The sequence below is a fragment of the Pollicipes pollicipes genome, unplaced genomic scaffold, assembly GCF_011947565.3.
Source record: "Pollicipes pollicipes isolate AB1234 unplaced genomic scaffold, Ppol_2.1 Scaffold_4881;HRSCAF=5763_pilon_pilon_pilon, whole genome shotgun sequence".
In the NCBI taxonomy this organism is placed as follows: domain Eukaryota; kingdom Metazoa; phylum Arthropoda; class Thecostraca; order Pollicipedomorpha; family Pollicipedidae; genus Pollicipes; species Pollicipes pollicipes.
Genome location: NW_023596576.1, coordinates 48,454,255 through 48,479,222, shown reverse-complemented (window position 1 = coordinate 48,479,222; position 24,968 = coordinate 48,454,255). Strand labels below are relative to the sequence as shown.

The 24,968-nt window shown below is 52.9% G+C and overlaps 1 protein-coding gene across 1 annotated transcript; it reads right to left on the bottom strand.

Moving 5' to 3' along the window:
• Positions 1-2,039: 2,039 nt before the first annotated feature.
• LOC119100515 (sodium-coupled monocarboxylate transporter 1) lies at positions 2,040-24,714 on the bottom strand. The gene is made up of 12 exons (XM_037223602.1): positions 24,602-24,714; positions 15,730-15,945; positions 14,730-14,877; positions 13,808-13,982; positions 11,081-11,259; positions 10,571-10,687; positions 10,120-10,249; positions 4,723-4,930; positions 4,182-4,336; positions 3,693-3,889; positions 2,601-2,701; positions 2,040-2,217 (listed from the first exon to the last, which is right to left on the bottom strand). Exons 2-12 carry the CDS (start codon positions 15,929-15,931, stop codon positions 2,054-2,056), a joined length of 1,776 nt encoding a protein of 591 aa, XP_037079497.1. The 5' UTR covers positions 15,932-15,945; positions 24,602-24,714; the 3' UTR covers positions 2,040-2,053.
• Positions 24,715-24,968: the final 254 nt, after the last annotated feature.

The window sequence follows — 24,968 nt, the reverse complement described above, 5'->3', positions numbered from 1 at the left end:
ATGGCAGGATTTGCAGGACGTTATGACGTCATGAATGCCAAGGGTAACTTTGAAAAACTCTCCCCGAAATACTCTCCCTATTTTCGCGGGCGTGCAGCTCAGAAACTAGAGGGGCTTGGGTCTCAAGAAGGACAGGATTTTGAAAAGCACAGAAAGGTCTTCAAGATCACTAATTCAGTTCAAAACCCCTATATAAATGTGGAAGACTTTCTTTAAATGATTGTGCCTAACTGTAGATGGTCCAGTTATTTGGCTGTGGTTGTTTACTCTTGAATTTACCATATGCCATGATTATCTGCTTGTGCAGTAGCATGTATTATCGCCAGTTATACCCGCTGAAATCCCTGCGGATTTCTTAAAGGGAATGCTCCACATCTGAAGACATTGAGATAAACACCAACCACACCCGAAGATATTGAGATAAGTATTAGATATGATGGGGAAAAGCTTACTTATAACTATCGATAAGCTTTTACGGTTCCAAAACGACCCTAAGTAGCACAATTTCATGCAGAAATTTCGTGCGACCCGCAAAACAAACTTGCTTGTGGGGCGAATGAACTGCCAGTCACCGGGGCTTTTCACCCACTTGCAAAAACAATGTACTTGTGCGTGCGAAGAAACCACCTGTGTTCCTAAAGGGAAACAACGGCTTGCTTTTAACTACGCAATGCAGTTTTCACAATTCCCGCACCACTCAACCTTTGAGTTTGCTTTTTGGTCGCGGCCATTGTCCACTCCTTAACCGCTAGTCTGCCTCGCAGTGGCCACATGTCCGGCGCTCTCCCGGCGCAGCCGCAGGCACGGCGGGACTGCCCGACCATTGCCAGTTCCGTTGCTGAACGATCAAAACATCTAGAGCACGAATATTATCATCCATGTAAGCTGATAGCGATATACGTACCAATGGCTCACCTCACGAAATACGCGGCTTCCTCCGCGCTTTGCCCAGGCTAGTTTCAATAGCTTCCAGTAGTTGTCTGGTTTCTGTAACATTGGACAATTGACCAGCACCAGGTACCGGCCAGGACAGCATCAAGTATTCTTCTCACTGATCAGTGCTGACAGAGAAGGATGCGTGCATATGTGTTGAATCTGTACTTATATTTCAACTTACATGTCGCACGAGGAATCAGCTCTGGACCTGATCCCTTTTCAGGGGTTGGTTGAACAGTGGTCAGTAAAGCTCTTGAATGATTTTAGCAGCGAGATGGTTCAATATGTACTGAAGGAAAGACAGGACAATAGTATAACATCGGTGTTCAGTTATTTTGGCAAGAATGATCGCAAGTGGTTATAAGTGTTTATCATTCCAAGTTGTCCAAATCGAGAATTCACGGAGCCCTGCTATAATCACACTCCACGTTGGCAGCCACAGATTGCTACTTTCCCTCCGCATATTTCTAGATGTGTTGGTGAAGAAAGCTGCGGTGGTTCTTAACACTTGATCACAGACGTTTGTATCTGTACTCTTTGATGAACCACATCTTTTTTCGTTTCAGAATCACTCAATCGCCAGTCACTTCGTCAATGCTCGCAACCATGCCCGAACGCCCTCCCGTTTCCACCACGGACGCCAGTTTTTTTCGCGAGCATCGTTGAATTCCAAGCAATCACACACACACACAGCCGACCACCACGAGTACCAGCCGCCACTCCCGAAGGCACCATCCTTCCTGTCAAGCCAGCCTTATGGCAGGTGGCATAAGGCATGGCTTATACTGGTCTTCTACTGGTCTTATACTGGTCAAGACCTATGCATAAGGCATATACTGCATGGCAGAGCGCATCGTCCGCAGGTGCCCACACGTGACACGCGGCGGTTTGGCTCCGGCGGAGCTTGCGCGTCGTTGTGGATCCATAGATCGCGAGGAGCGCACACGCTGCATGCACGTGGCCCGCGATTCGCGTAAACCTGCTCGATGCTGGCGCTCACGTGGGAGATGGTGCTGCCATCTGTCAGGCTAGTCATCTGCCAGATTGTCACGGGTGGCCAGCGTGCTTGTGTTCAGTTGGTGAGCAACATCACACGTGATTCAACGTCGAAATGATGTCAGTTCGCCTCAGTTTGCTTGTACGTGGGCATGGTGAAGATGGGGTTGTCGGCGGCATATCGCGGGTCGGAGGAATCGTCACGTGTGAAGCGGTTGATCCAGTTGAAGAGCTTGTAAGCGAGGGGGTTCACCAGCGATTCGCTCACCTCCCGTCGATTGCATCCTGAGGATTGATGGTGAGTTAGATACAGAAGTCAGACATTTGTGCTAAAAACGGTGAAGATGTGCAAGTCGAGTTATTAGGGAAGTGCAAGCTTTGATGCCATGGACAGGTTCTTTGTCGTTTCTGTGTGTTTAACCGGGCATTCAAACCGTCTGGTCCAGAGCAAATGCTATTGTTGTTCCACTCGTTTTAGCAGTAGACCTCTATAGACCGCTGGCTCTTCGCAAGCTTCCTATGCCTGCGTTGTGGTCTGAATGATGCGTTGCAATGTGGTTTGAACTTTGATCCTCAGAAACTTAAAAAATGGAGCCAGCTCTGTCAAAAGCCGATCGCAAACAAATTGGACAAACAACTTCAGGTGTATCGCAGTCTACCATACAGACCTGTTAGCAGGCTTACGATGGATCCGATGATGACGCACATGAGGCAGCCGATCATGTTGTACAACTGGTACGAGATGCCGTAAACGTATTGGTGGAGAAAGCTGAAATAAAACGATGGTCTGAAAGATGCGTGTCTTTTACGCTTTGGCGCCATTGTATCTTCCTCGTATATATATATATATATATATATATATATATATATATATATATAGAAAATACACGCATATATATATATATATATACGCACTTACATACAAATAAGATATAACTCATATTTATATATTAGTTATATATATATATATATATATATAGAAAATACACGCATATATATATATATATATATATATATATATATATATATATATATATATATACGCACTTACATACAAATAAGATATAACTCATATTTATATATTAGTTATATATATATATATATATATATATATATATATTATCATTTGTATTACTTGAAAAACTAGCTAACTTTTCAAGGGCATGCGTTCTCCATTCGCAAAGCAATGCAACACGGTCGGACAGAAAACATTCGAATGTAGTAAAATTCGAGGCATGCTCTACGATATATAATGGTTGGGAGCCATCAGTTAACAGATTATGCATCCACACATCAGATCAAATTACAAAACACATGTGCCACGCACGCACGCACGCACGCACCACGCACGCACGCACGCACGCACACACGCACGCACGCACGCACGCACGCACGCACGCACGCACGCACGCACGCACGCACGCACGCACGCACGCACACACACACACACACACACACCACACACACACACACACACACACACACACACACACACACACACACACACACACACACACACACACACTGCTGGCGTGCTGGACCAGCTGGAGCAATATTTTAGAGCACGTCGTACAAACGACCAGATAACGGCTGTGCGGTAACGCTCTGGGCGTTCACTTGGCGCATTCATACATTTGCCAGCGTCAATGGCTTTACCGTGCACTCCGATGACAAAAGAACTAACGGCATGGATATGTGTTCACCCAAACAGCAATCAACCCATACTCTCAAGCCGCCGGGAATCTGTGTCAGCACCATACCTTTCATCCTCCTCCACTGCTGGCACTGGACTGGTGTCGATTGGTAGCGGCGTGGTGGACGGGACAAGCGACGTCATGTTGCCGGTGCAGCCGGCGATGGAGGTGGGCAGCGGCTCGGGTCGCTTTCCCGAGCCGTAGGCACCGAACACCGCCCACGTGCTGATGGCGCCAGCGGTCAGCATACCGACCACCGCGCCCTGCCGGAACGACACGGTGCTAGGTCAGCCGAGCCCCAGTCGGTCGTGCGCTCGACCGTCCAGGTCGTCGCATGCTGTGCATGTGAATGGCTCGTTTGCCATCAAAGGGGCAGAGTTTAGCTAGGGGTTGGTGGAACTCGTAAGTGCAGATGCGGTTGTTCCCGGGTCCTGGGTCTGGTTGCCATCAGTGAATTAAAAAAAAACGCATGCGATCCTAAGACGTTCCATAAGGGAACGTACAGTACTAGCAGAACACACGTTAAGACATTAGGTCAGGGACATGGTTGCCTACCTTGCCATTGGAAAACGGCACGAATATGCCCAGACAGAAGACGCCCAGAACTGGACCGCTGAGGGCTCCATTAATGGCCAGTGACGCCTGGAGCACTCCTCCTAGTTGGCTGACCATGAAGGCCAGGCCAACAGCCAGACAGCCGTAAAGGAAACCTGCAGCAGAAAACATTGTACTATGCGCTCAAAGCAGCAATAAGGCAAAGATGGCCGGTTTTGTGCTGGCTTTGTCTTGCAGTTCGGCATTGCGGACGCAGTTTCATTCCCGTTCTTTCAAACGTCTTCCAAAAGTTTGTCGTCGTGTAGAGGCTATTGTGACCGTATTTGTGACAGCGCAAGTTGGTATCAGATAAATTGGTCACGAATGATCATGCGGGGCAGTGCTTGCGAAGTAATGATCACCGCCATCATGATCCTGATGACGATTAAGTAGTACCACAAAGGTGCTGTTGTTTGGCTGAACTGCCCACGGACGTGTGAAACAACGTCCCTTGATTTGACATATCCGCACGATGCTTCGCAGGCAGTAAATAGGCTCTTACTGAGGAGGCGTGTTGTCCACGACCGCCTGACTTCCGACATGTCTTTGAAGAAGCTGATTTTGACGAGGAAGTCTTGCCAGGTGATGGCTGCTAGCGAGTTGAGGCCGGAGGAAATGGTGCTGAGCGCTCCAGACATGATGCAGGCCACAAAGAGGCCCGGCAGGCCCGTGATGTAGGACATCTGGTCCAACACGAAGTAGGGCACCAGCTGGAACATAAAGAATCATGTGGCAGTTGAACCTTACTGCCGAGAAGCGTGGGGTTCTGTTGTCAGCAGTGGTTGGTATCAGGCTTTATCAGGAGAAATGAAGTGCGAATTATCCTGCGCCATTGCATACTTTCTCCTAAAAAACAAACGTACACACGTGTTGTATTGCTCAGGCATACATTGTCATGCTTTTCATTTTGCGCGCCACCCGTCCAAGATCGGTGGGGCTTCCTGGCGGAGCGTGGGACAGCGGGCGAGCCCCATGGTCTGGGCCCCCCCCCCGCCGAGCAGAACCATTAGGCCAAGAGATGGAGGCGGCTCGGCCCGATGCTCCAGCCGATCGGCCCGCAACAACAGAGCGGCGCCAACTGTTGGTCGATTCCGCGAGGAAAACCCCGGGCGTCGCCCTGCCAGGCGGCGTAAGACGCCGTTTTCCCCCAGAACGGACATGATGGCCCCGTCTTCCAAAATGGACCACCACGTTAAGACCAATGGGCGCGAAACCCAGATGGCTGAGGGAACAACGTGCGCGCAGGGATGTTTGACATGTTCTGAACATGTTTGCCGCGCCGCACCAAAAACCCCGCCGCGCCGGCGCCGCCGTCACCCCAGCTGGCATCAGAATCGCCACGCCACGTGATAATTGGACTATAAGGGAACATACAGGGCTCACCCGAAGCAAGGCAAGAAGGCAGCGGGCGGGTCTTGCACCGTCGCTGGCGACGCCATGCCAGAGATCTGGCCCAGGGGTACGTTGGTGGCAGAGCCGTGGAAGAAGCGTGACCGGCCAGGCAACACGTTGGACGGAGGAGGCGTCGCGTCAAAACTATGGGACCATGCAAGAAGACGAGTGCGGGCCGACCCAGTTAGCAAAAGTCGGTTAGTAAAGTATGGTACAATAGGCGCTGCAGGGCAGTCAGTGCCAAGGAGTCTGTCAGGTACCCACAGCCGTACCACGAGGACGAGACGACCGCGACTCCCATCCCCTGGCAGTGACATCAGGACCTGCGGAGGACGGAACACCGACGACGACGCGCACGATGTCAGCGCGCGGGCTGTTGTTCCCAGCCCAACCGAGCCTTGCAGGACCGTCCGCTGCAAACTAGTCCCTGAACCCATTCCCAACGGGCGGGCGCGGTCCACGGCCGCCTGTTCCCTGCCGTATAGTTGCGAAAGGGGAGAGGGGAGGGTTGAGTGCCACTAGGCTCGGTGTTGCGTCCGCGTGAAGCGATAAACTGGTATTTGAATATGTGCGAGATATTTTTTGTTGTAAGTACAGGTGATGTTTTGTATTTTAACGGTTTAACGTACAAGCGATGGTAAAGGTGATTTGGCCAGACGACGGAACGACTCTCGTGCCCGGCGTGAGTGGGCATGACATCCGAAGCCGATGACGCGCGCTTCGGCGTGCCGGCTCGCTTGTCAGCCTGGCCGAGGCTATCTTGTTTTCGCCGCTGGAGGCGGCCACGTGGAGCCGCAGCGGCTCGTCATGGCCGTCGCCGGTCCCGCGTCTCGGCCTGCCGCGGCGTACAGGCCACGCCGGCGCATCCATGAAGGCCTCCTGTCGTCGCCGGTCCCGCGTCGCGGCCTGCCGCGGCGTACAGGCCACGTCGGCGCATCCGTGAAGGCCTCCTGTCGTCGCCGGTCCCGCGTCTCGGCCTGCCGCGGCGTACAGGGCCACGCCGGCGCATCCATGAAGGCCTCCTGCCGTCGCCGGTCCCGCGTCGCGGCCTGCCGCGGCGTACAGGCCACGTCGGCGCATCCATGAAGGCCTCCTGTCGTCGCCGGTCCCGCGTCTCGGCCTGCCGCGGCGTACAGGCCACGTCGGCGCATCCATGAAGGCCTCCTGCCGTCGCCGGTCCCGCGTCTCGGCCTGCCGCGGCGTACAGGCCACGTCGGCGCATCCATGAAGGCCTCCCGTGGCTATGGCGGTAATCTGTTTGGCTAGTTGCACGGTTCATCCTTTCTTGTTCCCTTAGTTTTCCCGACAGCTCGGGGCGGCCGCACCATCACCGAGCCCCGTCCAGGGCGCATGCGCGATCTCCCTGACGACCACGCTGTCTTCTCCCCATTCGTTGCTGATTGCTTCGCCTTGGTCGTATAACTGGTTGGTATCGTGTGGCGTCCGTACACGTTTCGGCTCCTTTTCCGCTTAGGCAGTCGTTCACTTTTCCTCCCTTCCTTTGTTTTTGTTGAGAGACGCTGATCTCTTGCCAAGCTCCGTGCAGCGCGCACGCAGGGATTTCATCCTGCGCGTGCTGTCCCCTTCCTTTGCTTTTTCATTCGTCCGTCCCGATCAACAGAATTTGCATGTTATCCGTGCGCGTGTGATCTGTGTATTATTTGATCGTTGCTAATTTCGTTCCTTAATTCGGTGCAGTCTAGCTCGGCCCAGCGAATGCGCACGGATTCCTTCAACGAGCACGTCTCCCTTTCCCTTTCCCTACTTTTCTTAGTATTGCTTGGCCCAGCTCGATTTACTGACCGATCTGCGCACGGTGTCGGTTGGCAAGGGCCACTCTCGCTCCGGAGGGATCCGCTTCGGACACTGGAGGCCTGGTGCAGGGGGAGTACGGCGTGGAGCTTCCCGAAGCGCACAGGGTCTCCGGGCCTGTAGCCAGCGGTCGGAGGAGCATCGCCTGCCGTGAATGCCGAGGCATTGCGGCGAGATGCACCGAGCCGCTACGTCTGGAGAGACCGTCCGCGACTCCGCGAGACCAAGGAGGGTCTCTCGCGAGGCGCCAGCCGGGGTACCGCTCCAGAGGGAGACGCAGACGCCATCAATTGGCAGGCATCGGCAAACGCGGCAGGGGACAGCACTCAACAATGGCCAAGGGCGACGCGGACGCCCGCGAGCCGCCGATAGAGGACAGCATATTACAGTGTGGCCGGAGGAGGGAGTCCAGCGTGACCCGGATGCGCGGTTTCGCTCCTTTTTGGCTGGGAGACGGTGGACCCGCTTTTTCACTCTCACTTGACCTTAGGCGTGACGGCATGAAAAGGCATATCTCAGAGTATGACTAAGGACCAGTTAGAACCCCCCCCCCCCCCCCCGGGATGCCGGATTATGCACGGCGGTAATTGGGTCTATCCGTTGGTGTACAACGCCTTTGGAGAGAACAGAACACCGCCTTTTATTCTCCCGACGTGGTGTACGCCAGGCCTTATGAGCTCTAGATAGCGGGATGTGTCCTGGACAGATAGAGATCCTGCCATCGACGCTTAAAGAGAGGGTGACAAGGCACCGGGTCGCCGCACTGGCCGTTCAGGCCGAGTCTCCAGAGCGCGCCGGCCGTGGGCACCGTAAGGCATGAACGCAGTTCACGCCGGGCGCTCGCTGTCCGCCCAGCTGCTCCGCCGTCCCATCAGGCGCACTGTCTACCTCTAGGCCTTTAAGGGACGTGCCGTGGAGCGGTGCCATGCATAGCTCACTCTGGCAGGCGGGAGGCGAGGCACCGGCGGCGGCTTCTCTGTGCTGGACGAGGCGTTGTCTACGGCTGGTGCGCGGCAGCGGAAAGCTACGAGAGCTGGGCATGGCCGAAGGAGTGGTGGGCCGCCCACCGTGGACGAGATTTGGGGAGAGCGTAGTCCGAATGGGGGAACCATCAACATGGGAAGGTCGATGGCTTCTTGGTGTGGATGAATGGGATTTCTTGATTCATCTTGATGATGGATTCTTGGAGTGAGTGTGGTGGGGTGTCGAATGCATAGAATCTGTGTGGATTAGTTACGGCCGAGAGGGGCTCCCAGGATTGTTATCCAGCGCGCACTTACCGATGTGAGTCGCCGGTTGCGTGGGGCCCTGCTGATTCGGTTGTATTATTAATGCATTTGATTTCGTTTTTGCCCCGTTTATATATTGTCATCAGCTAGAAGGCGTAGGTGAGACACCGTGGTTAAGAACTTACAGCCCTCTACGGGGAGGCAGCCGCTCATGGTACCTGACCAGACCTACCATCCCGCCAATGCCCCGGTCACCCGCTTCATTGCAGCTCTGTGGCTCACATGATTGTGGGTTAGGGCCAGGTGTGTCGGAGTCACAACATGCCAAGTCGTGCAAAAACATCATCTGGCTCGTATGCTGACCAATGGGATCCTCAGCAAAAATTTGCTCTTGTGGGGAGGCGTGACAACAGCAGGCGACGGCGCACAAACATCCAGTGGCGGCCTGGCAGCGGCGTAGAGCACGCACCCCATCCCAGGAACCCCCGAAAATGGCAGTTAACTGCAAAGGCAATGCCAAATTGGTTGGAAAAATACCCTTCATTTGCTTTGGCTGTAACGTTTCGTTAGCGTGCTATGCAGGATGTCCATAATATTTGAAATCAATATTCAGATTATGCATGGTCTTCCTCACGACTGAGTCATTGCGATGAAGCGCGCTGATGCGTGGTGCATGTTGAAATGCGCTTTAATCATCTGTGATTGTGTTTCTATAAGGCGGCGTTTTTGCAACGCTTAAAACTTGGGAAAGCGCGTGACGAAAAATAGTAACGAAAGTGAGCAATAAAATGGGACACCTTTGAAATCAGCGTCGTCGCCTGCCAGGTTTCGACTGAAGTTGCAACTCACGCCACAAGTCTAGTGTGGAAGGTCAAGTGGGTTTGACGCATGCCATGAAGAAAGAGAGCGAAAGAGCGAATTCGTGCTTTCATCGTTCTTCGGAACGAGAAGACAATTATGATTTCAACTGGCAGTTTTAATATCTTACAAATCCAGAGCTAAAGATATTCCAAGCCTGCGTTTTGCCTTCAGTCATAACCCCACGGACCAATACGCTGTGCCATGGTATTGGCACTATCAGATGACACTGGCTTTCCCTTGGGTCCGTCGTGATGGCCAAAATGCTGCAGAAGTAGTACAGACTGAAGAGAAAACCCTTGTTCAAAAACCTGATAAATGGGGGGGGGGGGAAGGGGAGACAGGGAAGGAGAGGGTGAGCTGTGCAGTGTTCTACTTAATGAATGCAAACCCGATTTTTTTTGTTCGGGTCCAATCCCCTTGAGTTCATCTGAACACTTTGACCTGCTGATAAAGTATCCATGATCTGATCAACAATCTGCAATTCATAGCGTGTGGGTGGTTGGGATTCAAAACTGAGTGGAATCCGACTGCGAGTTACATGCAATCCTGAGCCGCGCATTCAAATGTATCAGAAAGTGCTGTTGGAGACACTGTACCGCACGCACCTGATCCTTCTTCTCAATGAGACCCATCTTGAGCGGGTCGCAATCGGCGTACGTGGCGAAGATGGCCAGGCCGGTCATGCACCCCAGCGTCTTGTACAAAATAGTGGCCGGTGTATTTAGAAGGCACGCCCTGCAACAAATGATTGAACATCATGCAATGAGATTTGAGCGACTTGAGGTGCAAGCGCTGGGCAAAACTTTTCGTTCATTGCATCATTTATTCCGTTAGTGATACGAGTTGGCATTATTAAAACTCAGGAGTAATTGTTAACAACTTAACTGTTTTCTGCCTTTTTTTAAGAACAGCAACATCGCAGTCCCACTCCGCTGTCTTACCGAACTATCCAGTGCAGTGAAGCACTAAACGTGTTATACCGACTGGAAGCCTTATATGGCAAAACTTTCGCAGACAGTTGCACCAGGTGTCCAGGTCCGGCAGACATTGACTCACACTTTGGCGGCCCTGAGGGTAGGCAGACTCAGGTAGCGCTGGATGGAGCTCTGATTTACGCCGAACACGGTCGTCCAAAGAAACAGAGTGCCGAAGAACAGGTTCCAGAAGTTGTGCCTGAAAGTGGTGCAGCGGATGTCCCAGTACTCGCAAAGGTGATGACAACCTCCAACCATTTCGAGTGCTCGTCCACTGCATATTCCTGCAGTTATCTGAAGCTTTCTAGTATAGATGGATGGAGAGGCACAAACTGTCCTATGATTCACCCTGAACGGGGGGGGGGGGGGGAGGGGAGGGGGGACACAACACTGGTGCATGGTGGCTAAGCGTTGGCGGTCACACAGTTCTCATAGCTTTGCCGGTTGTAGACCTCCTTCCTCCCCTCGTCGGATAAGCGTGAACAGTTGCATGCCGATATCATTTTGACCAGCTGAGTACTGCGGCAACGACACTGATGCGTGAGCGCCATGGGCCGTACTTTTATAGTGTTCTTCACCATAAAATCATTACCTTTGCCAAGGGTTGAGGGTAAAGTCAAAGAATGTCATTCTCTGGTGTTCTGCGTTGATATAGAAGATATTGGTGAAGCCTCCGACGTTGATGGCGCCCTGGACGACGATGGCCACCATTCCAGCGGCCATGACGATAGCTTGCAGAACGTCAGCCCAGACCACGGCCTTCAGACCCCCCTGAGAACCAGATGCCAGGCCATGAGCTAGTTGGGTAGTTTGGACAGCTTAAGTTTAAAAGAGCTGCAAGGGAGGTGCAAAGGTGCTCAATTTATTGTGACTTTAAAGAAAGACGCCAAAACGGAAAGCTATCCCAATATCAGCTCGGGCGTAGTTACGTCGATGAAAGGTGGGTACAAGTTGGAAAATCTGGAAAGGGGTATCAGGGTATTTTAAAACGACGCCAGGCACTAAAGTAAAACAAACACGCGCGCCTTCGGTGTGTCAACATAAGCAACGCAAAACGAATGGAACTTCAGTATAAAAAAGCGATAGAGTCAAATGGAACCGGTGGCTATTCGGTCGTGGCGAACTGGTGTAAACATATATCAGATAATTATACTAACGGTGACCAATGCTTGTGTTAAAGCCAAAATGCTGTGCAACTTCTGATTGTCAAAAACTGTAGTAGGTTCCTAACTGCCACCAGGCATGCGAGGTAATTTTTCACAAACACACAATTTCTTTTAAAGAATTGAGATCAATGTTCTCATCAAAATATGGTGGTCAAAACCAGGGCTTTCTTGAATTTGGGGAGGGGGGAGGTAAATGGGCCCTTTTGTAACGAACTGGGTCTCAATGGCCGATTACCCCGGGGGCCTGGAAATCCTCCACACTTTCCGGGGAGTAACCTCCAGCCATGATATGTGGGCTGTTTTGAAAACACCAAGTACAGATTATGTACAAGCCTGGGGCCCATCTAAAATACCGAAAATAGACATTGCTAGTTTTCATTGTATGGGCATTCATGTATTGCTATTTACTTCATGGTGAGACCTTTTTGTTTTGAAGTAGCAACACATTTTATGGCTTCCAAAACCGTATATCCGAGTCCAAGCACGGAGATTTTCAGAGGTCGACCACCGAAAGCCTGCAGTGAGTTGCTAGTGTAAAGGAGAACCCAAACAGCGCAGGCCGCGCCGCCGAGCAGCTGCCGGACGGCGCAGAGCTGACGCACAATAGCGTGAGCAGTGTGCTACCAACTCAACGGCCAGTGTAAGTCCGACAGCGAGGTACTGTTTCTCATCAAACTGCGCTCCCAACGAACGCTAGTAACTCCAGGGCGGCCGCAGCTGCTGGGGCCTGCCATTCCCTCCCCTCGTCAGACCCCGGCGCCCTACTCCGACCGGGCTGAGGTCGCACCGTGACGTCCTCTCCGGTGACGTCACCGTACTCTCCAAACACCTCCCGGACGGGTGCACCTCCCGCAGGCGAGCGCGCGCGTGGCTTCGTTGTCTCCTTCGTTTTCTCCGCCCACTTTCTCCTCGGTTAATTTTATGGGCGGCGTCGGCGGGTGGCGCTGGACCGCGCGCGGAACGTCGCTGACCAACGGCAGTCCACTGAAGCGCTCGGCTCTGGCAGAGTGGCCGCCCCGGCGTCCGGACACCTCTGCCCATCTCGGGAGCAGTCGCGAGCTATGTGGCCGGAGTAGCCGCACGTGTGACGCATGGGACAGTTGCGAGCGATGTGGCCGGCCCTCTTGCACCTGTGGCACGAGTGCTCGCCGGCGGCCGGATGTTCCGGACAGTCGCGGCTGACGCGCTCAGTCGACGCGCGCGTGTAGCACATGCGCCTCTTCTCCTCGCCGCTGGCCTCGTGCAGTCCGAGGAGATGTGCCCGCTCGTGCCGCACACGTAGCACATACTACCGTCGATCTCGCATTCGCGGCTGATGTGGTCGCGTCGGTGTCGGGACAGTCGCGCGCCGGGTGGCCGGTGCCGCTGCAGTTGTGGCGGAGGGCCTCGCGGCCGCGCCGCTCCACCTGCGGGTTGGGACAGTCGCGCGCGATGTGGCTCGGCTGGTCGCAGCGGCAGCGCACGTCCTCGCCGGCCGTGCAGTCGCGCGCCCTGTGGCTCATCCGACTGCACCCGCAGGACTTCTCTCTGAAGACGGAGCGTCCGCCTCTGCCGCGGCCACGGTCTCCCGCTGGCCACATGGCGCGAGCGGGCCATGTAAGACACCTGGCGATAGTTGTAGCACTGGATCGTGATCGGCGACGAAGCCTGGAATGGCCTTGTTGAGTTGGTCTTGGCCTCCCTTTCTCTGTGGGGTATGCACGAGCTGTGTGGCCAACCTTGCGACAGTTGTAACACTCCACTGTGCTCAGGGTGTTTGACAGAAGATATTGTGCTAAATATGTTGGTACAGTATTTGGTGGTGCCGTTAAGTTGTCCTTTAATACAAAACAAGAAATCTTAGATGACAGCTCAAGCAAGCAAGCCACAACGGTTTCCACATTGGAAATCATGGTGCGAACCATGCCATGTCCCGCTACGCTGTCTTTCCGAACGAGGCATATACCATCGCTCAGAGTCCTCTTTAGCGATGGTGGTATTTGTCTCCTTCGCCTGTCATGTCAGAGCCATCTTGAAGCGATGGGCTTCTCTTTGATCACATTTAGCGGCGAGCCTAGCCCACTCCCATGTGCCAGCAATTTTGATTTGTTGTGGCAGTAAAATAGCATCTCACGGCGTCGAGATGTGCAAGAACAAACCGCCATGCAACTCACGAACGTGGTGTAGAGGGTGCCGACGACTGCCGTGCCGATGATGCTGGCCTCCAGGGACAGAGTGGTGGTGAAGCTGAGAGCGAGGCTGGGAGCGTAGAGTGCGATGGCCATGTAGAGAGACGTCCGGACGAGGTAGATCAGCACGCACAGGGCTCGCAGGAGATTATTTTCAAACCTGGACAGAGTTGGAGGTTACGAGATGGTTTGTATTGTCAGATTGTACATGCTACCGGTGCGTACCTGTACATAGCTGGAGGTTGCGAGATGATTTGTGCGGTCAGATTATTTTCAATATGGACAAGGCTAGACGTGATGTGATGGTTCATGCGGTCCAATCATGGCAACCTCTCAGCGACTTGCTTCATGCAGAACTTTATGGAAATACAAAACGTGCGGGTGCATCAAAGAACCCATAAAGGAAACTGAGACATCCCAAGATGAGCAGCTTGTGTAGGTATATGCTGGTATAAAATGGACAAGATAACATCTTGCCTTTCAGCAATCACATCACGTGCCGGATGAGCACGAAAACGAAAGAAACAACATACGTATCTGCGGATACAAAATGCACAGAGCATTGCGTTCAGTCTTGGGGTTAGACTCGGAATCAGGTGCTGGATATCTTCGAAAGCAAGCCTGGCATAGGAACAGAAAACTCAGTGTCCAGCCTGGAGCAAAGCCAAAACCTTGCCTTTCAGATAAGCTTTCAGCCAGGATTGCTACCGACCTGAGCTAAAGGTAATCATCTACCGCTGCAACTGCCATAAACTCGATACACCTTAATCCGGTATTGGCATCTACGCGGCATAAGGTCGCTTAAGCGGAGCCTAGCAAAGCTGACCAACGTGACACATATATGTAAAATATCCAACGCTCTAACTAGTGGTGAGCTGACCTGGCCGACACGGCGGTCGCCACTGACCTGAACTCAAGGTACTCGTAGACGGTGGTGATGCCGCAGCGGTAGAAAATAGGCACGAAGAGGATGGCCACGGCCGGCAGGAGGGCGGCGTAGGCCAGCACGCTGATCCAGTACTGCACGCCGTTCACGTACATCTCCGCCGGCGAGCCTGCCCAAGCGCGGCGCAGCTCGGTTAGTACGACATCGCGCCTGCGCGTGAGCGGACGCCAAGAGGCCAGCATGGCATCGAACGGGCGGGTTCTTTTTCCTGCCATGTCCGCTGGGCACTTTATGAACACCCCAGTCATTGGCACCCCAAGAAAAGCCTGTGTAACAACGCACGTCGAATGCCCCAAAAATCCAGTGGCGGCTCGTGCCGGCTGACGGCGCCACCCGCGTCCAATGGCACCGGCGAGGCAGAACGCTGTTTGGCGGTGCTGCGCCCATGTTACCTACGGCCGGAGGTGGTCTCATGAGAAGCGGTGGCGAGCCGTGTTTATCAGACAGCTGGAGAGCTCGCAGAGTGTTTCCACGAAGCGTACCGAAACGATAGCCGGAGAGCTCGCACAATTTTTTGAGCGAACGGGATGATAGATGGGAAAATCATCCCGTCGTTCCAGACCCAGTCCTGATGCAGCTGCCTGTAGTGCCGTGAAATCTATATGGGCGAGTCTTTGGCAAGTATGGTTTACGGAGCACGCTGGAAGCAAGCGGCATTTAAGTGGTATAGGTTGTGTTATATTATGTTATATATTTTTCATATTTTATAATTAGTAGGACGTATCCTACATTAAATTTGTATCTACGGTATGTGATATGTAATATTCTTTGGGTATACGTATACAGGTATATGTACACATATACACACGAAAATCTCTCTCTCTCCCACTTTCTCGCTCTCTCTATTATGCATCATATGCCTATATGACGTTATCCTACATAGTATACATCTGAGTCCTTTCTTAACGCCCACTTACCTGCACCACGACATTTATGCGTCTCGTTCTCGGCCCTGCCTTACCCAGAATGAGGATGGCTGACAGAAAGCTGACCATGATGGAGACGGCCACCGGCACGATGGACATCTTCCTGCCACCGAGCAACAGCTCTTCGTTCGTATGTTTGCCGCGGATGGCATGGTAGACGCCGATGAGCAGCGATAAGAGGAGAACACCTCCGAACACACAGTAGTCGACGATGCTGAAGGTCTGGCGGGCCGTCATGCTGTCCGCCGGGTCTGAAACGGCGTAAGGAGTTCATTGTTCCGCGTAGAAAGATTGGTACAGATATGGTTTGGTTCCACGTGACTGAAGTGCTGTCAGAGTGACTGGGAACCCCGTACATGTCACTGGCTTCGGAATGGCTGGATGTAGCACGAAATTGAAATCACCATATCTATCACACTTTTCTGTTGGTGCCCAACAGAATGTTGTGCTCCAGCGTAATGAGGTGTCGCACGCACAGAAGTCTTAAGTAAATTATGTCGTAGTGTTCGGCGTGATCAGATATGATGAGAACCCATCACTGAACCGTCTTGCTTTTGATGATTACAACTATTACACAACATTACGATGTAATTGCAGTAAATGTTTAGTGAAAGATAATAATATATAAGCACAACTCACGCTTCAATTTTATAAGAATGTGCGTAGCTGGGGTGTGGTTCAGGGCAGTTTTAGGTCCGTTCAGTGCTCTCATTGCCTGGAAGAGCCAATGCTGCATATGTTTGTAATCGTGACATGTTTTCTAAATCTATCCTAGTTGCCTATTCCTCTCCAGCCACTGTGGCGTTGCTCTCCTACCCTGCAATAAATGAATGGAAATGGAAGTTGAGAATTACAAGCTTGGCGAGGAATATATATCTGTAGAGTTACATATTCAACGATGAATAATCTATTGCGCATGTTTTCTACGGTGAAAGCTGGCTTTTGTGGTTCAGTTATTCAGTGTAGCTCATGGTAAACCATGTGGATTCTCCTTATACCAAAAACATTTCTACCAACGCTTTTGGGAGCATAGTCACATAGGCCATAGGTCTGTCAGGTGTCTTAGGTCTTTCAGATCATTCAGAGAAGCCTTTCACATCATAACATTTCAGGAGAACTGCGCATTACTAGCTCGCCGTCACCGCCCTTATCGTTATCATGTCAACCGTCCTGGCTTCAAGTGCGACTGCTTCCCAAGCAGGGTTGTAGTTTTCTATTCACCCCCAATAGTGGTGCGAGCCCCGACTTGGGGAGGGAATTCCACCATTTGCCGAATTTACTATTTTGCAAGTACGCCACTTTTCCCAAGACCTGGGAAACAGGCGCCCATGATGGCAGACTCTCCTCAGCGGGCGGAAGAATACGGGGGGGGGGGGGGGAGCAGAGGACGGGCTACAGGACATTCTTCAGAGTTGATGGTCATCGGTTTGTTTGATATTACGCAGTCCGCACATGGACCGACAACAGGTGGCCGGTGCATTTTCTGTTTCGGGCACCGTGGCGGACGCAGCGGTCTTATTCGCAGCGCGTTTACAGCTTTCTGCAGACCTGTGTACGACGCTCGAGTCGGGTTCATGCATGACAAGCCAACACATCCTTCTTCCCCAACTTTTGACCGAAACATCGATTGAGGACCAGGATTTCAGCGCCAAAAAAATGGATCGTACTGCGTCGTGGTGGCGGTACGTTTACGCCGGTCCGACTCCGTTTAAATACCGCGCGGACGCCTCTACTAGAGAAACCGGCGGCTCCCCAATGCTCGCCGTCCGATGGTAGCTTAGACAGCGCCACTGGCGGGACAGCCGAGGGGGGGGGGGGGAGGACACTGGACGGCAGGCAGCAGCAATGTCACCGTGCCATCGCAGCTGTGCCGGCCCCGAGGCAGCTCTGCCGGCCCCGAGGCAGCTCTGCCGGCCCAGCACAGCACTAGCCACCAGCATCACAACTGAGGCACCTAGCACGGTGCCTGGTCCTACCTCTGACTGTGCTGGGGACAGCCGGCTTTGGATATATATATATATATATATATATACATAATATATATGTGTGTGTATGCGTGTGTGTGTGTGTGTGCGTATGCGTGTGCGTGTGCGTGTGTGTTAATAGTTGCTTTAAGTTGGAAGGAGAGTGGCCTGAGCAGGGGAAATGGCTAAACCTTCCCTAACAAACTCCCAAAATAGTGACACCCACGACTAAGCTCGACCTCAAAGGTAAAAAATTGGTCCAAACTAAAGATTGGTACAATTGAGTAGCTAAGGCGATATCACTGTGCATCAATTTTCCGGGTTTTCCTCATTGTTTTTCCCCAATCACTCCACCGTGTTCAGTACGGGTACCGCCCGTAGTGGGACGGCATGTCACGCACTCCAGTGAACATCCCAGCTATGATGGTGTATCACCACGTGGGGTTCGTTCGGTTGACCCAGACCCAATAACTTAGAAATTGCTGCCATCGTAAGAAGGCAAGGAACAGAGTGGTGCTGTTGTAATTACTTTGATTTTCAAATGTGAAGTCTTACTCTCGATATGGGCCGTTTATCGTCATTAGTGTGGCTTGGAAGGTCACCTAGTGTTCTCAGAGTAAATAAATGTAGATAGATTAGACTCCGAGAAGTCGATAGTCGATGCTCAGTCAGGCTTACTTTGAAAGTAGGCGGGGGGGGGGGGGGGGTCTGTGCTGGATGCGTACGCTGCTGCCGCTGCCGGGCCGCGGCTGGATGTTTGTGCGCCGCTGGCTGCCGCTGCCATGCCTCTCCACAAGAGCGAGGTCAGGTCCGGTCAGACACCACGAACGGCTGTCCCCCCGTCCATGGCTGTGTGCCCTTAACCACGGTACCCCACCTGCACCTTTAAGCTAATAATAATATTTCGACGGGGCAAAAACGGAACCAGATGCATTGATAATACCCTAAGCTTGGCAGAGATCTCACACAACTGGTGAATTACATTGGCAAGGGCCCGCCAGATAACAACCCTGGGAGTCCCTCGGCCTTAACCAATACACACGGACTTCATGCATCCACCACACTCACCAACACACTCGCTTCAAGCATACACATCGGCTGGCGCCCACGTCATCCCATTCATTCTTGGTTTGCACACGGGTGGTACCCTTTACCCTTTCCAGCGCGTTGTTATTATAATTGACCCGTTTGCGAAAGTCCTCGTTGAGCTAAGTTACATTCATTTAACGCATTTTAAACACCTAGTGAAACCACGTGAGTGCCCTATTTAAAACATACCAAGCTAGTTTATCACCTTGGCTCCGATGCAGCTACTGGGCAGGCACCATATGTCTGAAGCTAGACGACGATTGGCTGCCCCACCTGACTTCCAGAGTGACGTCTCTCTATTCGGACAACGCTCCCCGCGTCTCGTCCACGGTAGGGCGGCACACCATTCCTTCGGCCACGCCCACCGCTCGCAGCTTTCCACTGCCTCGCACGCGCCTTAGGCAGCGTCTCGTCCAGCACTTAGGCGTCGCCTCAGGCGCTTCTGCGGAGTGCGAAGCTGCCGGAGTGAGCTTTGCAAGGCACCCCCCCCCCCCCACGGCGTGTCATACTCCCCCGCACCAAGCCTCCCGTGTCCATAGCAAATCCCCACAGGACGAGAGGGGCTCTTGCCAACCGAGCATGAACATCATGCACAGGCCAGTCAGTGAATAGAGCCGGGTCAAACAATACAAAAGAAAAAAAAAACATGGAAAAGGGAGTGCACCAGTGCTCGTTTAAGGAACCTGTACGTATGCGCTGGATGGGTTTCCGCGAGGGTCCGGTCGCCCCGAGCTATTGGGAGAAATTAAAAGAACCAGAAGTCGTAAACCGTCCAACTCGAAAACAGACCAACACCATATCCAAAGAGCACCCTCAGGAGCATGTAGGCGTGGCCCGTGCGCCACGCCAGGCCGCCACGCGGGACCGGCGAAGGCCATGACGAGTCGCTGTGCCTCCGCGTAGCCGCCCCCAATGGCAAAATCGAGATAGCCTCGGAGCAGGCTGACATGTGAGCCGCCCCGCCGAAGCGCGCGTCAACGTCCTCGGACCCAGTGCGATCCAACGCTGGGCGATAGTGCCCTATCGCCGCCTGGCTAAGTCACCTACAGCCTCACTTTCGTACTAAAGCTTTAAAACGCAGTCCGCCACCTGTGTGTACAAAAATCACTCACACATTGACGTGCCAGTTCGTCGCTTCACGCTGGCCCAGCGCCAAACCGCGTGACACATCTCCCCCCCTTCAATAATGGGAGAACGCCCCAGACAGTTCCGAGCTGGGAGGGTCGCACGGCTAGTGCCGCCCCCCCCCCCTTCTCAACTACACGGGAGGAAACAGGTATCCGTAGCGCGCGCCTGCCCGGTGGGGAGGGATCAAGGGACGCGTTTTGAGCGCTAGCCGTCCGAAGTCCGGTAAGTATGGGTGTGGGGGGTGGGGGGGCAACAGCCTGCGGACTCGCACGTGCATGTTGTCGCCGGTGTTCGTCCGCGGGGCCAGATGCCGTCGCCAGTTGATGAGCGGTGAGGCCATCTCGTCCTGTCGAGGCACGGCTATAGGCACCTAATGCACTCTTCGGAACCCCTTGTTCCATGCTTTATCGATTCTTGATTGTCCCTAACTAAGTCGGCCCGCACTCGGATCCGCCCGTAATCCGCCCGTAATCGCAGTTGGAGAGCAGAGGGAGATGACTGTAGCCCCATTCACAACGCACAGCTTATTTAAGCTACCTTACCTAACCTTTGGTTGGTAACTTGTTTGGTGTATTTGTTAGCTCTTACTGGATTTTACGCATGATGAAGTTAATTGATTACAGTAAAGGAACTTTCAGATAAGTTGAAACAACATGTAGCTCACGACCAAAAAATTTAAGTAATTTATTTTCCACAACTTTCATCTCGAGGGGTTTCAATTGTGATATTGCAGCCAACCATGAAATGTGCTAATAATGCTAGGCAGCGGCCATGATTTGTTGTCAGCGCTAAGGGCGCGGATTTGCTCGCGTAGAGTGAACCATGGGGATGACTTTGTGCTTATTTTGACGGATAGAGCTTCATTTTATGTGACAAGTACTGTACTAATGCACCAATATATTACGTTCTTCACATCAAATGCTGTCGTGATTGTGCTCACTGTTGGGTTCTTACGTCCCGGGCTATTACCCAACAATATTTTATCTCTAAACCAGCTGTTGTCGCGGTGTCGAGTTCGGAGTGCGTGGGCACGCTGCTTCCGAAGGGATGCGAGGTGTGTGGGGGAGGGTCGGTGATGCTGGATGTGTGTGTAGAGTTCGAATTCCCACCTGAAAAATTATTTCCGTGCGGTATGTCTAAGGTACGAAGTGGATGCTTAAAAGGTGTAAGTAAGCGCCAAGTAAGCTGTGTGTGTGGGGGGGGGGGGGGGGGGGGGGGTCCCCGATGCTCCATACATGGTCCCAGTAGCAAATCCTAGAAAACTGCAAGTCGTCTGTTAAGCTGATGTTTCAGAAATGTCCTAATTTCAACAGAAGCCTCGCCTTTGAACACCACCTAACTGCTATTTGAGCACCAAGGAAGGTGCATACCATATAAAAAGCCAATCACCATCCCCTGTTTATGTGATCAACAGCCTGACACCAATGTCAGCACAACAGGCAATTAATTGAGGTAAGTAACCCATTGATTAGTTCAAAATTATCTTCAACAGGCGGCCGGGTGGCCGGTTGGATACCCTTCGCTCGGGTGCGGAGGCCAAGTTGACCCTCCTGAGATATCAGGAACTAAGAGAGCCAGAGACACCAAATTCAGAGGGTGTGTTGACCTGTACGTAAACGCACTTAGGTCAAAGTTTGAGGCTCCTAAGGCATGACCTTCAGGTCAAGTATGGCAAACAAGGTGAAATTTCAGTTAAGTTTCCAAAAGGCCCCTGGAGCCCAGATAACTGTACTAAATAAAAAGTATCATGTTCATCTAAGGTCAGTGACCTTATTTTACGTTTTGAAGGCCATTGTGGCAAAAACCATACAAGACCACTTTGAGTTTTGCAGCTGGATAGGCAACAAAGACTAGGTAGGTGGTTGGTGGTAGGTGAAACTAGGTAGGAGGTAAAAACAAAATGTTGACCAAGATCATTTTAGGTCAGTGCCCTATTCTAAACTTTAAAAAGTCTATGAAAGGTGTATAATGCGGTTCCTGTTATGAATACATTCGAAATGAGCACCAGAAACTACCCCATACGGAAAGCCCGGGGTAATATAACAGGTTGATTTTGACCTCAGTCTGAACTTCATACCTGACTTTAGATCAATGCAATTTGTTCATTTAATTGTTGCGTTGCCTTTTCACCAGAAATTCCGCACGCTAAAACCATTGCCCGACTGACCTGCCAAAAGGCAGCGACCTTACAAGGTACGTCTAAATTTATGATGCCATACGATCCGCTATTCAATTGCCTACAGTTATGCAGAATTTGGCGCGGCTACGCTGCGCCATTCGGAAACCATTCCCGAAAACCCTTGGGGGGGGGGGGGGCAGTTTGAGCCCCCCCCAGAGCGCGTGTTAAATTGCGTGCCACACGATCACTTGCAATCACGTTGCAAACCAAATGGTACCTACAACGCAGACAAACGTTGCTCCTCTTGTTTCATAACCGCTGCTTTCGCAGCGAGATACCGTAATATACACGCAAAGTTTTCTCCGTGTCATCCGTAGTCTATCGCATTCTTTGGGCTACCCTTTCATTTTCCTCAGAGATCGATCGAAAACGTGACCCGTCTAGGTAGCTTACAATCTGGCCACTATCGGACGATGGTGACCAGCGCGGACGCGCAGGGGCGGAAGTGGGCCCAGGGTGGTGCGGAGAGTGGAATTAAGGGGAGTTTTAGGCAACACATTTTGCTGGACAGCTACTACGGAAGAACATCTGAACATTTTAGTTTCACAATAAGGAAGAATATTTTTGAAATGAATTTTATCGCATTGTTCCACTTGCCAGTAAGGCGAACCTGGAATCGCCCATGAAAGTCACCTAGGCAGCTGGCGCGGGTTGTGTGTTGTGAACAGAGCTTATGTCTCCCCATTTTTCATGAGCACAAACAACAGAGGGCCCGACTGTTTGTGGAAATCGGTGAGTTTGGAAGGGTGCAAGTCCCGTTCTTGTCTGTGGGATGCCTTTGCCGTCGCTTGCTTGCGCTGATATGCGTCGACCCATATTCGATTAGGCCCTGCGCTGATGCTCCGGTACCGCTTTTCGCGTGACCCTGACCTGTTTATGTCAACTTTAATCCGATTTGCTCCACAGAAGTGATGGCCAGCGAGGCACCTTGACCAGGGAAAGTGGAAAAACACCTGGCCGTGGTCGATAGCATTAAGACTTGCCAGACTGCATATGTCCCACGGCTTCTGAGCGCGCTATCACCCGTTCACCGGGGATAGGTGTCGTCCCCATCCGTCGGCCGATGTTCCTTCGATCGGTGCCGCCTCGATGACACCATCTTTTGGCTTTCGAGAGCTCTATTACACAAATACCCGATCTCCCGTGGCGCCCCGGCGCGCTGAACGGATAGCATCTTGGCTTACGGCGGGAGGCCGGCGTCCCGACGTTACAGCTGTCCGGTCCAGCGGCGGGCCATGGGACCGGTTCTAACCGGGTCAGGCCGACGGCGGCGCCGTACGACGCGACCGCCGGTCGCACGCGCCGGTCCTCAGCTGTCGTCAGTGAGGCCCTGCTCTGCAGACGCGTCCACCGGCGTTACCCACAGCCGGGGAGGGAGCTGATGTGGGGCCGAGATGTGAGTTTCGTGCTCGGCTGGTGGTGTAGCAACGAATGTAACCGAGTATGGGCGCAGGCATGGGAGCGAGGCTGCGGGAGCATGCCCCTCTCCAATGTTGCGCGCGTTGTTCAAGCAAAGGGGCTTGCGAAAATTGATTCCCACGTGTCAAAACCCAGTCTGATGATCACGCCTGGTCTCTTGACATCCAAACGAGCAAAAATATCAGGAGACGTGTAGTCATCTCCTCGGTCCCTACAACGACAGACCGGCGTAGCACGAGAAAAACACCAGCGAGAGGTCAGTGGTCTTCTCGTGACTCTACTCATCTTGCGCAGTTGTGAAGGGACGGAGAAGCGTGCGCGGCATAATAAGCTGCAAAACCTGTCCTTGACCCTCGGGCAGTAGCATCGTGCAAACGGGATGTGGACCGTAAGCGGCCAAACTGTGGACCGTGAGCGGCCAAGCTGCGGACCGTTGGCGGCCAAACTGTGGACCGCGAGCGGCCAAGCTGTGGACCGTGAACGACCAAACTGTAGACCGCGAGTGGTCAAACTGTGGACCGTGAGCGACCAAACTGTGGACCGCGGGCGGCCAGTCTGCGGACCGCGAGCGACCAAACTGTGGACCGCGAGCGGCCAAACCGTGGAACGTGGGCGGCGAGAATGTGGATCGCGGGCTGCTAGAATGTGGACCGCGGGCGAGAACGTGGACCGCGAGCAACTAGAAGGTGGACCTTGGTCGAGGATGTGGACCGCAGGCGGCAGCCCTGTGGACGGCGGCGGCTACAACGTAAACCACAAGCGGCTCCTCTGTGGACCGCGGGCAAGAATGCAGACAGCGGGCTAGAATCTGGGCTACTAGTCAAAGAGTGAGATGATGTCCTCACAACTGAGGGCCTGGATGGAAACCAAAATCCTTTTAAACACGTCTCACGTCACATCGTCGGTGGTGGCGTGGCTAGCTGAGAACTGCCTGGCTGGGGTTTCTAGCCCGACCGCCATTGCCCAGCTGAAGCTGAGCGCCGGCCGCTGCACAACGCCTTCCCTTTCACCGTCTGCCCCTCTCACTTGGCAGCGCCAGGTCACTGGGGGCTCTGTCTTCCGCCTGCCCCTCCTCACATGACAATGTCAAGTGACCTGCAGTTCTTCCCCTTCGTCAGCTTGCCTCACCTGGCACTGCCGAGCCTCCTGGAGTTCCTCTCGGCTGTATCCGCCTCACCACTCGCTCGCAGTCAGTTTTCAGTCCGCCCTCGCCGTCGTCTCCTCAGGGTGCAGCTCACGCCCTCCACGGTCGCACCCAGTCACAGAACTGTGCGTCTGGCGCGGCACCGCTGACCACGGTTTCACGCGCGGCCTGCGGGCGGCCCGTGCACGGCTGGCGTGGGTCCAGGACTGGCGGTATTCGCGTGAGGTTTGCACGGCGTCGTGAACGTCTGGGTAGTCTTAAGATAGTCCGCACGAAAGAGTCTAGACAGGTTCGCGCGCATCAAGTTCAGAAAAAGAGGGGCTTATCCATTAAAGAGAGTGCACCATATTT